Genomic DNA, 17506 nt, shown 5'->3' on the forward strand with positions numbered 1-17506 from the left:
AAGACTTCAGGTCTTCATTGTGTGTGATGAATTCAAACAAGTTGCTTGAGACTAGGAAAACAGCCAGTGTCTTGTATATTAAAAAAAAAAAAAATCTACAAAGGACATGGCTTACCAAATAAATGTAATTTAGTATAGGGGAATAGAACATGATTCGGTGTTACACTGAGTATTTGATCTGCATGTAGCCCTTTAACAATCTACTTCTGTCAAATAGACTTGCTGAAAATCTATTATCAATTGGCTGTAGCACTGATCAATGTACAGTTGAACCTCGGATTACAAGCATAATCCGTTTCAGGAGTATGCTCGTAATCCAAAGTACTCGCATATCAAAGTCAATGGAAATGAAAATAATTTGTTCCACATTGACTTCAATGGGATGAAATACCGAATGCGGCCAGAGGTGTTTGGGGGGGGGGGGGTTGTGCCAGAGAGCACCGAAAACATCCGAAAAGGCTCAAAGACACTTTGGCTTGTTTAATGCGCCCCCAGTACCTCAGACCAAATGAGGTACTGCAGGCCAATGTCCGGCTTTTCTCGGCTACTGTGCCACCGCACCTTAGGCCAAATGAGGTACTGCAGGCCTATTTTCTGCTCTGCTCGGCTTCTGTGCCCCTGTACATCATGCAAATGAGGTACAGCAGGCCTGTTTAGCTTGAATTTTGCTTGTCTTGCGAGTCAACACTCGCAAACCAATTCAGATTTTTTTTTTCTTTTTTAAAGTTGCTCGCAAATCAAAACGCTCTCAAACCAAGTTACTCTTAAACCGAGGTTTCACTGTACTCTGACAATGGAGAGTCCCTGCTGTCAGAATAAAATGCCCCAGCAGGAGGATTCCTGCATCTGCCGTGCTTGTGTGGATAAAGGAATCAGTAAAGCCAGCCATCCATGCGGATCAAAATTCAGCTGGTTCAGCAGGGTTCGGACGATATTTGATCCATCTATGGGTAGGCCGATTGTACCCAAGCGGATCCAACAAATCAGATTGGGTATAGCCAACCTCTTTTTAAGGTTATTTTGCTTATGCCATAGGGAGTCTCATGTTTCGTAAAGAACAGTCATTCCCAAGATTCTCTATCTGCAAATACACCCTTCATCCCGCGTTTACTTTCACCTCCACTGTATGTAAAAGCTCTGAGTGGGCAAAGCAGTAGGATTAGCGGAATTAGGCTACAACTTAGCTGTCATTATACTAATACACAACCCCCCCCCCCCTACAAACTTATCTATAGATACTGATAGTCAGTGTCATCTAATCACAGTCCAGGTAAACACACAATTCCAAGACTTTAAAATTACTAATATTTACACCCATCTAAGAAGAACATTTTAAGATTTGTTAGAAGTGAATTAATGGTCACCCCACACATACCTCATCTGGTAGGAGGAGACTTCAACATGATCAAGAACACAGAGGAAGACAAGTCATTCAATGAAAATAAACCCTACACTACCTACTTTACTTCTCTCTCCTGCACAAGACTTTTGCTAGACTATTTATTTTGCTCTGTTAAATTAGTGCAACATGTCCATGAGGCCAATATCAACAAATTAGCCATATCTAACCATATCTCAGTATCAGTAGTATTGAATAACATATTTTATATACGTGAGTATAAGCTGACCCGAATATAAGCCGAGACACCTAATTTTACCACAAAAAATTGGGAAAATGTATTGACTCGAGTATAAGCCTAGGGTGTCCATCTGCATGCCTCACTGTGCCGCACTTTGCCTCATTGTGTTTATGTGCATGCCTCACTGTGCCCATGCCTCACTGTGCCCATGACTAGATTGACGTTTAACATGGGAGTCTATGGAAGGGGTACCCGGCTTTGAAAAATTGGTGCTCCCCAGCCATAGGTCCCCAGACAACAAACTGTGCATACTTGTAGAGGAAGAGTGGGGCTACATGTGTGCCAAGTTTGGGGACCTACGGCCGGTACCGGGTCCCCAAAGTCCGGGAGATCGGCGCAAAAAGGTGACTCGAGTATAAGCCGAGGGGGGCATTTTCAGCACAAAAAAAATAAATGTGCTGAAAAACTCAGCTTATACTCGAATATATACGGTAAGTTCCCAAGGAAATCTTTGCATGCAGAGGTTCCCATTACACCTAGTCAACAATGAGGACTTTTGATGCACTATAAGTCAGGCCTGGCCTGAATATGAATCATTTAACTTGTCCCATAAAAACAATCCCAATCTGTTTTGGGAAGCCAGAAAAGCCTTTTTCAGACAAAACATATCTTAAGTTTGCCGCTCATAGAAACATTATTTCAGTTCAAAATGGCGAGCACCAACCTTAAGGAATCCCAAAAGGTCCCTCCTTCAACATAATACCCCGAAACTCAGGTAAACATGTCACGCTGCTAAAAGCCAATTTGAATTGTGGGTAAAGAAACGTGAAATCACCAAACTTTTCTGCATAGAACTTTTTCTCCATAAACATGGTAAAAAGGCAAGAAAACTAGCTAGATTATGTAAAGGGACACACCTTCCTACACATAATAAAAAACCTATGGGACCATACTGGATCCCTCTAATCTCCTAATATGAAACCTCTAAAAGCAAAATGACCTTTTACTTAGCGTTATATGCCAAAAACCTGATAAATCATGCATCAGCTACGGCAGTCCTAGATAAACTCACACTCCTAGAGTTACCCCATTCCAAAGTACATATTTAGTAGTTTTACGGTGGCAGGTCGGCTCGGCTGCACAAAATCACGAAATATAATGTGATTTCGCATTGCAGCCACTAGGGGCGCGTGCGCGCCACCTGCTCGCCCCTGGTGCCAATGCAAGTGTCCTGCGTGCTTGATCACCGCCGTGCACCCGCAATCGCTCGTTAAAGAGCGAGAAACGGGAGCTGTGTGTGTAATCAGGGGGAGAAATAACTGATCGCATGTTCATACAATGTATGAACAGCGATCTGTCATTTCCCCTAGTCAGTCCCACTCCCCCCCCTTCAGTTAGAACACACTTTAGTGAACATAACCCCTTGATCGCCCCTAGTGTTAACCCCTTCCCTGCCAGTGATTTTACAGTAATCAATGCATTTTTATAGCACTGATCGCTATTAAAATGCCAAAAGTTCAAAAAATGTGTCAAAAGTGTCCGAAGTGTCCGCCATAATGTCGCAGTCCCGATAAAAATCGTAGATCGTCGCCATTAATAGTTAAAAAAAAAAGATAAATAGAAATGCCATAAATCTATCCCCTATTTTGTAGACGCTATAACTTTTGCACAAACCAATCAATAAACGCCTATTGCGATTTCTTTTACGAAAAATATGTAGAAGAATACGTATTGACCTAAACTGAGGAAAAAAATTGTTTTTTATATATATATATATTTTTTTTTACAGAATTTTTTTTAAAAATATTCATATTTTTTTTTTCAAAATTGTCGCTCTATTTTTGTTTATAATGCAAAAAATAAAAACCGCAGAGGCGAACAAATACCACCAAAAGAAAGTTCTATTTGTGGGTAAAAAAAGAACGCCAATTTTGTTTGGGAGCCACGTCGCACAATTGTCAGTTAAAGCAACACAGTGCCGAATCGCAAAAAGTGACCCGGTCATTGACCAGCAAAATGGTCCGGGGCTAAAGTGGTTAAATGCGACCATTACAAGAGACAAAGTCTCCCAGCTGATTAAAGGCTTAGCCAACAACAAAGCCTCAGGTCCTCATGTATACTCATCTGATTTTATTTTATTTTTTAAATACTTAGACCGACCTATGTTGTTAGAGGTCTAAAAGGGAATGTGGTCAAAAAAGGTAAGGACCCTGAAGAACCGGATCCCTACCGTCCAAATCCTATAGGCATAATAACACTGCACCGATCACCGCTGACTGCCCTCTTATCCTCCTCCAGTCCCCCTCTGTATCCCTCTCCATTCTGCTGTCCCCCTCTGTGCTCCATGTCCCCCTCTGTCCCCTCTACTCGATCTGTCAGGGTGGAGAGTGGAGATAGGAGCTGGTAAACACAGCTCATGTCTTTTACGAATAAACAGAGCCAGTGATTACTGACTCTGTCCATTCACATAACTGAAACAGTGTAACTTGTAATTATGATGTCTTTATGAATGGAGAGGAGTCGCTGTCTCCTCTGCATTCATTTTCAGCGCAGCTGGGGATGCAGAGAAAGGGACTGGAGAATCCCTAGCCTCTGTCCTTGTCTCTGTGTCAAAGGGGAGATGTCAGGGGTCTGTTAAAACTCCTGATATCTCACCAAAGCCGCCAACAGGGCTAAAAAAAAAAAAAAAAAAGAATTGCAATAAATTAAAAAAATTAATTGGAAAAAATAATAACATTTTAAATAAAAAAACACACTGACACCATCCACTGCCAGGCTGCATTTGACAAACACTGGTGAGGCTGCATATGATGGACACTGGTGAGACTGCATTGATCTCCTGTACCACATCTGCAGTCTCTGACCATCTCCTGTACCACGTCTGCAGTCTCTGACCATCTCCTGTACCATATCTGCAGTTTTTGACAGAGGTGCACCGCATGGAAATTTTGCTATTACTATTAGCAATGTGTTAAATAAAAATGTATTAGTTTTATTTCAAATATAACAATATATTTTCTTTAAAATATATACAGTAATTTTTGGTATTGGTAATTGTTGGTATCGGTTTTAGCCTAATGTATTTTTCATTTTTGGTATCGGCTCATAAGTTTACATACAGTGGCAGAATTTATGATTTCTTGGCCATTTCTCAGAGAATATGAATGATAACACAAACTTTTCTTTCACCCATAGTGTTTGGCTGAAGCCATTTAATATCAAATGTGTTCACTCCTTTAAAATCATAATGACAACAGAAACTACCCAAATGACCCTGATCAAAAGTTTACATACCCCAGTTCTTAACCACTTGCTTACTGGGCACATTACCCCCTTCCTGCCCAGGCAAAATTTCAGCTTTCGGCACTGTCACGCTTTGAATGACAATTGCGCGGTCGTGCGATGTGGCTCCCAAACAAAATTGACATCCATTTTTTTCCCCACAGACAGAGCTTTCTTTTGGTGGTATTTGATCACCTGTTTTTTTTTTTTTTTGCGCTATAAACAAAAATAGTGCAAAATTTTTGAAAAAAACACTATATTTTTTAGTTTTTGCTATAATAAATATCCCATTTAAAAAAATATATATATATATCTTTTTTTTTTTTCAGTTTAGGCCGATACGTATTCTTCTACATATTTTTGGTAAAAAAAAAAAAATCACAATAAGTGTATAGTGATTGGTTTGCGCAAACGTTATAACGCCTACAAAATAGGGGATAGAATTATTACCTTTTTTTTTTTTTACTAGTAATGGCGTCGATCTGCGATTTTTGTCACGACTGCGATATTACAGCGGACACATCGGACACTTAACACATTTTTGGGACCATTCACATTTACAAAGCGAACAGTGCATTGGCACCTGTGTGATGCGGCGGGCACGCGACGCCGGCGGCACGCCCGCGTCCCTCAGTGGCGCGCGGCCGGAGGCCATATATAGACGGCCTCCCGACAGATGAGAGCCACCTTGCAGCCCTATATAGTCCATAATTTTCCACTTCTTGATTAGAGTTTGGACACTGCTGATTGGCATTCCTCATTCCTTGAATACCTTGTTATGTCCCTTTCCGGTTTTATACAATTCAACTACCTTTTCCCGCAGATCCTTTGACAAGCACTAGATGACAGATGCAAGGGTCTGTCAGGAGTCAATAAACCCATTGACCTTTTATACACACACACACAAACACTAATTACAAGCAAACAGATCACATATGAGGATGGTTATCTTTAATAGCCATTCAAACCCCTATATGTCAACTTGTGTGCATGTTATCAGGCTGAAATCACCAGGGTATATAAACTTTTGATCAGGGTCATTTTGGGTAGTTGCTGTTGCCATTATGATTTAAAAAGAGTAAACCCAGTTGATTGATAATAAAATGGCTTCAGCAAAACACTAACCATGAGTGAAAGAAATGTTTGTGTCATCATTCATATTCCCTGAAAAAATGGCCAATAAATTATAAATTCTCCCAGGGCATGTCAATTTATGAGCACAACTGTAAGTACCTGAAATAAATATCACAGAAGGACAGCCTCCAAAACATTTACAGAATTAATGCATCACGGAAATCTTTACAGCGAAAAGTTTATGTTTAGAGAGCTTGAATTTAAAGGAAGCAATACAAAGATAACAGGATACTTTCCATACAAGTACATGGTGCAGCAGACACATCAGAAATATGAAATGTTGGGGTAACATTCTTTCAAGGGAGGGACACCATTTAGAAACCATTTATCCTAGGCCTATGCTCAAAACTGCACAAATTGTGGACCCCTGAGCAATGGAAAAAAAAAGGGATGTTTGAAGTCCTCCTTTATCCTATTTCCTATATCCAGATGGGTTCATCTGGATATATGAAAAAAGAAATATGTAGTCAGCCCAAAATGTTGCCAATTGACAAAAAAAATAATAGGAGATGTTTGAAGGTTTGAGTTTTATTGAAGTCGCAAAATCTGACAATTGCTCTTCAGGCTCATAAAACGGTAAAACAATTATAAAGATCATACTGAACACATGAACACTGCTTCAGAGGTTCAAGAATAGCTTTAGCTCGCTGTCGATTGAATATCTGTCACAGGAGTGCAGAATGAATTGCACTCCTGTGACCTACAGGAGAAATAGGGCCAAAAAAGCTTTGGCTTTATTTCACCTTTAAACAAGCCCTGAACTATATATATATATATCACAATCTTTCTAACAAGTGCAGACAGTTCTCATAGCTGGGGGGAAAAAAATCCAGGTAGCCTGCCAAGTTTTACAACATGCTAATAACTGAAACAAAGTATCTCTTTGTTCTTTTATCAAAGGCAAGAACTCTGGCGTGTAGATAAAGTTTAAAGACCAAACCTTTTCTGACATTTGTGGTTTACAAGCAAAAATAATTTTCTGCTAAAACACCCAAACATGATATATTTAATTTTAGCAGAGACCCTAGAGAATAAAATGGTGGTTGTTGAAACATTTCATGTCACACCATATTTGTGCAGTGGTTTTTAAACACACTGCACATCGCCTGTGGAATGCACTACCAACTAACATCCGGCTGGAGTCGGACCACTTGGCCTTCAGAAGACAGATTAAAACCCATCTCTTTTGAGGTCAAGGGGTTTCCTTGCCCATGAAAATGGAAACAGCGCCCAGAGGCGATACAGTTTGCATGTGTTGCGCTTTACAAGTTTCTCACTCACTCATAAAAAAAATATATATATATAATGAATAATAAAAAAATATATATATATAAACAGTAAAGTTAGCCCAATTATTTATTTTTTTGAACAGTATAATGTGAAAGATGATATTGCACCACAAGCAAATTGTGATTCTCATAAAAATCACACATACACACACACTGTATATCTAATAATTATTAAGATACAAGGCCGAAAACCTAGAGCTACTGTTCAAAAGAGTTGATACAATACCCATATTATAGCCAACTTCTTGTAAACCTATCACAAGCATTGGGCAAATGAATCAGACTGGCTGTGATTATGTAAGATAATACAGGAACACACAGGCACAATTTTTTTTTTAAATAGCAAAGTCCTGCCAATGGCTTATGCTCACTGATGTAGTGATTCACAATTCCCATATTACCAGCAGTACTATGGTGCTTGGACACTGTTATCTCTCTTATATATTGTCTATTAGACCACATCATCACTTGTTGGCGTTTGCAGTAACAATTTTGTATCCAAGATTTATTTGACTGTACATTTTATGTTGTTATGTTTAATAACTTTTCAAATTTAACCTAACTATTGAACTATGAAAGAGCTATAAAAAAATATCAAGACATGAAATTACATGTCCTTCTTTATGGCAAATCCAATATACATTACTAAATGGGGGATGTGTTTTAATTGCAACAGATTATGTATAGTACTTCTTTGTCCTCCCTTTCCTCCTTACAGAATCTGTATGCGATAGATAGATAGATAGATAGATAGATAGATAGATAGATAGATAGATAGATAGATAGATAGATAGATAGATAGATAGATAGATAGATAGGATAGATTTTATTCTTCTTTTCTTGTTATCGGGTTGGAGATTTACTGAACAGCCATATTGTAAACTCTCCCCAGAGCTTGTTTCAGCGCTTTATAAAATTAGGCCATTAACAGCCTGGTTATAAATCTGTCACAGAGATGATTAATACTTTGTGAAATTTTCCAAATTGATTATTTTGAATTACATGTGGGCTACAGACAGTTTTCTTTCACAGTTAACAGAAAACATAAATGACAATGTATTATTCCAGGTTTGTCTCTTGACCGTTTCCGTTATTCATTTTTTGCCTAGACTGCATAAAGCAGATTTTTTTTTCCATAACTTGCAACTGCATAGGCAAAGTGACAGACCTGAAAGCAGCACATTATTTTTTCTAAACCATTAGCCCTCATACTGCACCAAGAGCAGTGAGAAACAGCAGCTCCATGCAAGCCTGTCACTATACCACATACAAACGCTCGGGACAGCCCTGCCATTGTGGCCTGCCTTGGACACCATCCACTGTATAGAACACTTTCTCACCGACTCCAGCTTGCTGTCTCTCCCTTGTTCCTCGGCATCGAGCCCCACAACAGGGGAATACAAGATGGCCGGTGGGACTGCTAGTGGGCCAGAGAGCATGGACATGCTCCCACCAGAAGTGGCTGAATGCGAACCATTACCATGCCAAAGATATCCCAGGCAGTGGCAGCCCTCCTTTCAGCCACTATCACCACAGCGTTGGACAAAGCCATAGCCACGGATATTGAGCAACTGCAAAAGGAATCAGGGGACCAGGCCTGCAGACTGAGGAGGAATGCACATCTATGTCCTGGAGGATGAGCTATATCCAAACAATGCCACTCTTCAGTAACACTTCCAAATTAACTCCATCATTCATGAAAAGCTTGAAGACCTGGTAAATCGCTCCTGCAGGAACAATCTCCGGATAATCAGTCTTCCAGAATCTTATTAGATAGGATCTCTTCTACACCTATGTGCGATCCGCATACCGGTGGCACCGGGTTTCCGTCACTTGATTTTTATTCGCTGCTTTTCACGGAAGATCGCTATAGATCTATTGTTGACCAAAGCAATTTGTATGCTGGTCAATTCATTGCCGCTAATCCTCAGTTGACCCTTGCCAGAGATTGGAGACCTATCATGGTCTCCAAATTTAAGACCTTCCTCATGGGCATAGTTAAAAAGAGTGAGTTGTGGTCATATTGGTCCACTGATCCAATTCACCACATACCCATGTTCTGTGCCTCCATGACCAGTACACTATGTGAGCAAATCTTGGGGATCATGCATTTCAATGACAATAAACTCTGTCCATACCTCCCTACCCTGTCAGATCTGCTTTGTTTACATAGGGAGATCTCAGTTCTGTGTTGTATTACAGATGATTGGTGTGTGACAGCGGACATCCAGTGCCTGGCACACGCAGATCGGCTTTTGCTGTGAATAATCACATCAGAAGTGATGCATGCCCACTGCAGGCGGAGGTGCAAAATAACACATGTGTATATTTATCTATATATACACACACATACAGTATCTCACAAAAGTGAGTACACCCCTCACATTGTTGTAAATATGTTATATATTTTCATGTGACAACAATGAAGAAATGACACTTTGCTACAATGTAAGTAGTGAGTGTACAACTTGTATAACAGTGTAAATGTGCTGTCCCCTCAAAATAACTCAACACACAGCCATTAATGTCTGAACTGTTGGCAACAAAAGTGAGTACAGAAATTGTGCCCAATTAGCCATTTTCCCTCCTCGTTGTCATGTGTTACAAGGTCTCAGGTCTGAATGGGGAGCATGTGTGTTAAATTTGGTGTTATTGCTCTCACGCTCTCATACTGGTTACTGGAAGTTCTTTTTATATCCTTTTCTATTGTTGTAAAGTTTCATTACCTTGTTGCACAGGCCTTTTGACTGTTCTTGTCTACCTCCTCTTCGCTCAGTGTCTGGCCTGCTTAGTGCACCCATATGAGAGCTCACAAACTCCTTGACTAGTTATACATAGACACTAATTGTGATTTAAAAAGCCATAAATGTGGGAAATTAACCTTTGATTGTCATTTTAACCCGTGTGTGCCACCTTCTGTGTCTGTAACAAGGCCAAAAATCCCAGGGTATGTACATTTTTGACCGGGTTCATTTGGATGATTTTTTTTTTATTATGATTTAAAAAGGATCCCAAAAATGTTGCAATAATAAATGGCTTCATGTGATGGTCACCCTTAAATAAAAGACAGTTTGTTGGCATGATTAGTCATATTTTTAATATTAATGCCAAAATGTCCACAATTTCAGCAAGGGTATGCAAACTTTTGAGCACAACTGTGTGTGTGTGTGTTGTGTATATATATATTTTTTTAACCGATTGAGGACCGCTGCATGACGATATATGTCGGCAAAATGGCACTGCTGGGCACAAGGGCGTACATCCTCTTTAAGATCCCAGTCCTGAGTCACGAGTGTGCCGCCGGCGGCACACTCACGACCCGGTCCTCTTCTCTGTGACAGTCCTCGTGGGAACAGCGGACCCAATTGCCGCCGGTGTCCCGCAATGGGGTCACAGAGAGGAAGAACGGGGAGAGTTAAGTGTAAACAAACCTCTCCCCGTGCTTCCTAGTGAGCCTGTCAATGATTGTCTGTTCCCCGTCAAAGGGGACGATGATCAGTGACGTCACATGCCCAGCCATGCCCTCCCACAGAAAGAATCACTCCCTTAGGGCACACTTAACCCCTACAGCGCCCCTCCTGGTTAACCCCTTGACTGCCAGTGTCATTTACACAGTTATCAGTGCATTTTTATAGCACTGTTCGCTGTAAAAATTACAATGGTTCCAAAATAGTGTCAAACGTGTCCGCCATAATGTCGCAGTCACAATAAAAATTGCTGATCGCCGCCATTACTAGAAAAAAAATATTAATAAAAATGCAATAAAACTATCCCCTATTTGGTAGACGCTATACATTTTGCACAAACCAATCAATAAACACTTATTGTGATTTATTTTTTACCAAAAATATGTAGAAGAATACGTATATCGGTCTAAACTGAGGAAAAAAATATATATAGTTTTTGGGGATATTTATTATAGCAAAAAGTAAAAAATATTGCATTGTTTTCAAAATTGAAGGTTGAAGATCCATATCCATATAGAAAAGCACTGCAGAGTCTGCAGTCTCCTGTTGACACTGACTGACAGGGAAAGGGGGGGGTGGTCTTTTAGCAGAGAAATTGCATTAGAACAAAACAATGGCTGTTTTGGAAGACCTTGTCTTCTTATGAAAAATGTTCCTGGCTTAGATTTAAAACTGGGAGGTTTATGAAGGGAACCATGTTTAAAGTGTAAGTTCACCTTTACAGAAAAATCTGTAAGGTGAACTTACACAGGACCCCCTCTTTATCCCCCCCCCCCCAGTCCTGCTGATCTGCAGCACAGCAATCTCCCGTTCTGAGCCCTGGTATAGCTGCCTCAGGGGTCTGGGGCTTATAAATCCCTGCAGCTTTCATTCTTCTTCCCCGCTGAGAGGACGGGTTATGCAGGTTCTGATTGGTCGGTGCCGCCCATGTGACAGCGCTGACCAATTAGAATGCAGCTATACCGGGGCTCAGAATGGGAGATCGCCACGCTGCAGGTCAGCGGGACTGGAGGGGGGGGGGGGGGGGGGGTCAAGTGTAAGTTCCCCTTTACAGAAAAATCTGTAAGGTAATTATCCTTTAATCTCAAAAATAAAAGATCTACCAAGGTCTTTTCCTGGGTAAGGAGAGTGCCCTTACCACCTGTGATCCTTTAAATAATCTAAAGAAAGCAAACAAGCATCCAACCTCAAAGGCTAGCCATTCATGGCATTTATAGTTCTGATAACCAGCATTTAGCAGAAGGATCCTGCAAATGTGGAAAGAATGCAAACTCATCCTGGAAACCTGTCAAAATGTATCTACCAATCCTTTAACACAGTATTGTAAAGCCCCTGGTCTAATTGTCTGTGGAGGAAGGCAGAAGTTAGAATTCTATTAAAGTGGAGTTCCGGCCACAATTTCACTTTTTATATATATAAATACCCCTGTAATACACAAGCTTAATGTATTCTAGTAAAGTTAGTTTGTAAACTAAGGTCAGTTTTGTTAGGTTGTTAGAGCATTTAGACACTTTATAAAATAGAAATTGACTGGGGCCATCTTAAGTGTGGGCATCATGAAGCCAGACTGTATGACTTCCTGGATTTCAGCCTTGCAGATCTTGCACATGCTCAGTGCTGCACAAGCAGTGTAATAGGTTTCAGATCAGGTTTCTAGATCAGGTTTCAGCACCTGTACTGTCAAAGTCACATGATTCTTCGAGACTGGGGAGTGCACAGACTCCTGGAAAGTTACACCCACTACATTCCCAGGAGTCTGTGCGGTGTAGGTTAGGAAGCTTAAGCACCTAGGTGCAGGAAGTGGGAAGATTAACTATTCTGCCTAGCAACAACACTTTGAAGGCGTCTAAAAAAAAAAAAAAATCTTAAAGGACTAATGACATTTTTTTAAAACTACTGATGTAATGTTATATTTATGGGTGGAACTCCACTTTAAGATCTCAGGCCATGTGTCTAGACCAGGGAGCACAAGTCTGGCACACTATAACAGCAGCAGATTACATTGTGGGAGAAGAGGGCCTTGATAAGGGCCTCCAAACTCCTTTTCACTGGGTCCTTGAACACAGGATTATTCCCTACAGAGGTCAGTACCAGTCTTGTGGCCTAACTACAGGGAACGGTGGTTACTTCCTCCATCTGCTCACCCTTAAGCTTCAAAGACAGTACTGACTGCCAAACACAAAAGCATTCAACTTAATAGGGCTGTGCTAGAACCTTATGAATGTGAGTTTTTTTTAGGTTAAAACAGGAAGTGAGGCGGCAACATAATGCCTCCTCACTGCCTGTCAAACACCCTCTGGATAGTGATTCGCTGTGGATCACTCTACAGAGTGCACCACAAGTGTAGAGAAGTTTTAAGAACATCAAGTTGATAAATCCCAAAGATATTCTTACATATTGAAGAATGAGACAATTTGGATCCATCAGTGTGATACTTTTAGCTGAAAGTTATCAGTACGAGGGTAATTATTATTGTCATTATAATGTGTGCAGGCTGATATGAGAAACTTCAGTTTTTTAGCTGTGAGAACACATTGTAGTATAGATATTACACACTGACTGTATAAATAAATGCACCCAGGTTTATCTGAATAAGCAACCAATGGTTTATCATGAACAGACCTTGTTGGTAATGTGCAGCATCCATCAGCTGTCAGACGGACTTGGGTTTCATAGCTGTCTGGAGGGCACACAACTTGTTGAACTGGAGGGCACTCCACGGTACTGCAATCAACGCTAAAAACTTAAAAGAAAAAATTCAAGTTACAATGTGAAGCATGCAGTGGGCAATACAAGACTGAATAGAGAGACTTGCTTTGTCTATACATGAAAATGTATACACACATACACACAACCACACAGTATATATACTGTATTCCAAAGGTTACAAAGTTAAAGTGGTTCTAAAGGCAGAAGGTTTTTTTATTTTTTTATTTTTTTTAAGTGGATGTAAACCCACTCTCTAAGGATATACATGCCTCCTGTATGTATCCTTACCTGTCAAATATCTCCTTTTTTTCTGTGTGTAGCCCTGCAAAACTCTGGATTCTGTGGAGGTGTCTGCTGTCTGGAGCTTGGTGGGCAAAGTTGTGACATCAGTAGACTCCCCGCTCAACTTTACATTCCCCTTGGCAACATATATTTTCTCATGTGTATTTCTTACACTGAACTTCTGCTGGTCTCGAGGATTATGCCCCATGATCACCAACATCCATTCAAAACCCAGGAAAGGCAACACATGACTTTAATATGCCCAATCATGCTGGGGTGTGGAGTAGCCAATCCTGGGAGAGCTGGAGAAGAAAGGAGGGGGTGTGGAGTACACAGAAAGTCTCTCTCACGCTCGTATATGAAATAAGAAAATCATCTGCCTGTCACAGCAAGTGGAAAGAAACAGACACCTATGTCTCTGTGTGTCTTCATTTGTATCTTACTGAAAAAAGATAGGAGGATTGCTTAGAGCTGGATTAACTCAGATGACATGAAATGCTATACACTAAAAGGTACAAGCATTAATTTAAAACAATTGTTTCAAATTGACATCCACTTTACTGCATTTTATGCTGCCCTCCTGATTGGCTGATAAAACAGCAGCGGCACCACAGGCACCCACTGCTGTTTAAGTGAGCCAATGAAGAGAGAGAGAGGGGATGGGGCCAAGCTTTGATTATATGAACACTCAGAGCAGCGGCTTGGCTCGGATGCCCCCCATTTCAAGCTGCTTGCTGTGGGGGCACTCGGCAGATGGGAGTGACCAGAAGCACCAGCAAGGGACCCGAGCAGAGGGGGAAGATTTGGGCTGCTCTGTGCAAGACCACTGCACAGAGCAGGTATGTATGTGTGTGTGTATATATATATATATATATATATATATATATATATATATATATATATATATATATATATATATATATATATATATATATATATATATATATATATATATATATATATATATATATATATATATATTAGTATTATTTTTAAACAAAAAAAACAAAGACTTTAATATCACCTAAAAAAACACACTTTTTTTTGTTTTGTTTTTTACTTTATATATGGGAAACTACATTTCCAAGTTAACAAGAGGTTTCCAAACCAGAAATATGTGCATTAAGTGGTACACACAGTTCAAGAAACCAAAAAATGTGAACATATTGCATCTGTACTGTACATCAAAATTACACAAAAATGAAGAAAACTGGAATATGTGGAACCATTTTATGTTGTTTACTGCATACCACCTCGGAAAATGCTGCTACCATAATTTCCTTAAATTTTTCAAATGCTAGAGGCAGATACTTTTAGAGTAAAAAGAAAAGGGGGGGGGCACCTAGACATAGCAAGGAAAACCGGATCCTCACCCTCGCTTGACCACCCACCCAGAGGTCCCAGATTACAAAACAAAGATCTAGGGGTAGAAAATAACCCCTGTGGAGACACAGAGGACTGTTTTTTTTTTTTTTTACGGAAACATGAGAGGAAAACAGCTTCTATGTAGCTGTCTTACTGTATGTAATAACTCTTATTATGTTAGATCGGGGATATGCAATTAGCGGACCTCCAGATGTTGCAGAACTACAAATCCCATGAGGCATAGCAAGACTCTGACAGCCACAAGCATAACACTCAGAGGCAATAGCATGATGGGACTTGTAGTTTTGCAACAGCTGGAGGTCCGCTAATTGCATATCCCTGTGTTAGATCAATTTAACAAGTGCAAGTAAAAGAATATGAACTAAATTAATATACTGGAAGTAAAGCAATGATCAGGTTTTCAATATTTGTTCTTCAAAGCCATGAATTTTGACTTGGGCTGACTTTACACCTATGCTTGAACATTCTTTTCAAATGGCAGCCCAGGCCGGGGGTGACCTCCTCTGGCGGGGGGCCCGTATCTGGAGGGAGGGGTGTTCTTGGAGGTCCTGATAATGACGGGGACTGTTACAGCCTAGCTGGATTTACCACAGTTTTCTCAACTCGTAGATGTGCGCGTAGCAGATGCTTTCCCACCCCCCCCCCCCCCCATTCCATTTCCTGTTTTTTTTTGTACTGTCTCACTTTTTTTTATTTTTTTTATTTTTACGTCTGTCTGTCTGTGTGACCCCTCTCTGTGTTCCCTCTCCCCGTTCCCTCACTGCATGTGGGTCAGATACTCGAAGGTATGTTCTGCTTGTTATGGTTAGTGGAGGTGTTTACCTTTCACAGGGGTGTGCTTGGGTAGGGCGGATAGGGTGATCCACAATGAAGCAGGTTTATAATATAAAACTTTTATATGTTGCTAAATATTCCCCCTGAAGTATTCCCAGGTATAGGTGCACCCTAGAAATGTATTATGCCACTGTGTTGCACTTGAATGCCCGATACAGGATCCGTTGTGACATGCAGTGTATTTGTCTTATTCCATTTATTGAGCCATGTTGGCCGATTGTATGTATGTATGTATGTTTTTTCTTTGAAAGTTTTGAAAAATAAAGATTATATAAAAAAAAAAAAATAAGTCAAGTGCAGTTGCACGCATTGGTATGGTGCTTGAGATAAACAAATAAGGTTTATAGGATTGTATTATCAAGCGGCCATTTTTTTGAGAATATGAATGATAACACGGTCTTACTTTCACTCATGGTTGGTGTTTAACTGAAGCCATTTATTATCAATAAACTATGTTTAGTCTGTTTAAATCATAATCACAACAAACTACCCAAATGACCCAGATCAAAAGTTTACATACCCCAGTTCTTAATACAAATGTATTGCCCCCTTTAACATCAATGGCAGCTTGAAGTCTTTTGTGGTATTTGTGGATAAGGCTCTATCTTCTCAGATGGTAAAACTGCCCATTCCTTTTGGAAACAGCCTCCAGTTCCTGCAAACTTTTGGGCTGTCTTGCATGAACTGCACATTTGAGAACTCCCCAGAGTGGCTCAATGATATTGAGGTCAGGAGATTGAGATGGCCAACCTTAATTTTATTCTGCTGTAGCCATAGACAGGTTGACCTGGCCTTTTGTTTTGTGATCATTGTCATGTAGGAATGTCCAAGTATGACCCATGTGCAGCTTCCTGGCTGATAAATGCAAATGTCCATCCAGTATTTTTTTATAACATACTGCATTTATTGTGCCAACAATTTTGACCAAATTGCCTGTGCCTTTGTAGCTCACACATCCCCAAAACATCAGCAATCCACCTCTGTTTCATCATAGGTCTCGTTGACTTCGCTCTAAATGTAGCATTTATGGTTGTGGCCAAAAAGCAAAATTTTGGTTGCATCACTCCAAATGACTTTGTGCCAGAAGGTTTGATGCTCGTCTCTGTGCCTTTTTGGCGTATTGTAAGCAGGATACTTTGTGGCATTTGTGTCGTAATGGCTTTCTTCTGTCGACTCGACCATGCAGCCCATCTTTCTCCAAGTGCTTCCTTATTGTGCATCTTGAAACAGCCACACCACAGGTTTTCAGAGTCCTGTATTTCGCCTGAAGTTATCTGGGTTTTTTTTTTCTTTGCATCCAAATTTTTTCCAGGCAGTTGTGGCTGAAGGTTTTAATACAGGAGATCTGGGATGCTTTGGAGGGTCTTTTTTTGGGGCTGTGTTAATCAAGAGGATGAAGAGAGCAAGGTTTCTCGTGAAGTAGATTTTCAAGGGGCTTTGGTATTGATTGATTGAAGCCTTCTGCCATACTTTGAGTTGGTCCCCGCACGGCAAGTGTAGATGTAGGATAGCCAGATACGCAAGGGTAAACTTAATTTGTTTT

At 40.3% G+C, this 17506-nt stretch overlaps 1 protein-coding gene across 2 annotated transcripts in view; it reads right to left on the reverse strand.

The window, feature by feature from the left end:
- Positions 1-17506, reverse strand: part of CRIM1 (cysteine rich transmembrane BMP regulator 1) — a 945688-nt gene that overhangs the window by 545019 nt on the left and 383163 nt on the right. For both annotated transcript variants that reach the window (XM_040350800.1, XM_040350799.1), the window contains exon 4: positions 13375-13495. In XM_040350800.1, the coding sequence (XP_040206734.1) occupies positions 13375-13495 (121 nt within the window). The remainder of the gene's footprint in view (positions 1-13374; positions 13496-17506) is intronic.

Source organism: Rana temporaria, chromosome 4 (genome assembly GCF_905171775.1).
Source record: "Rana temporaria chromosome 4, aRanTem1.1, whole genome shotgun sequence".
NCBI lineage: Eukaryota > Metazoa > Chordata > Amphibia > Anura > Ranidae > Rana > Rana temporaria.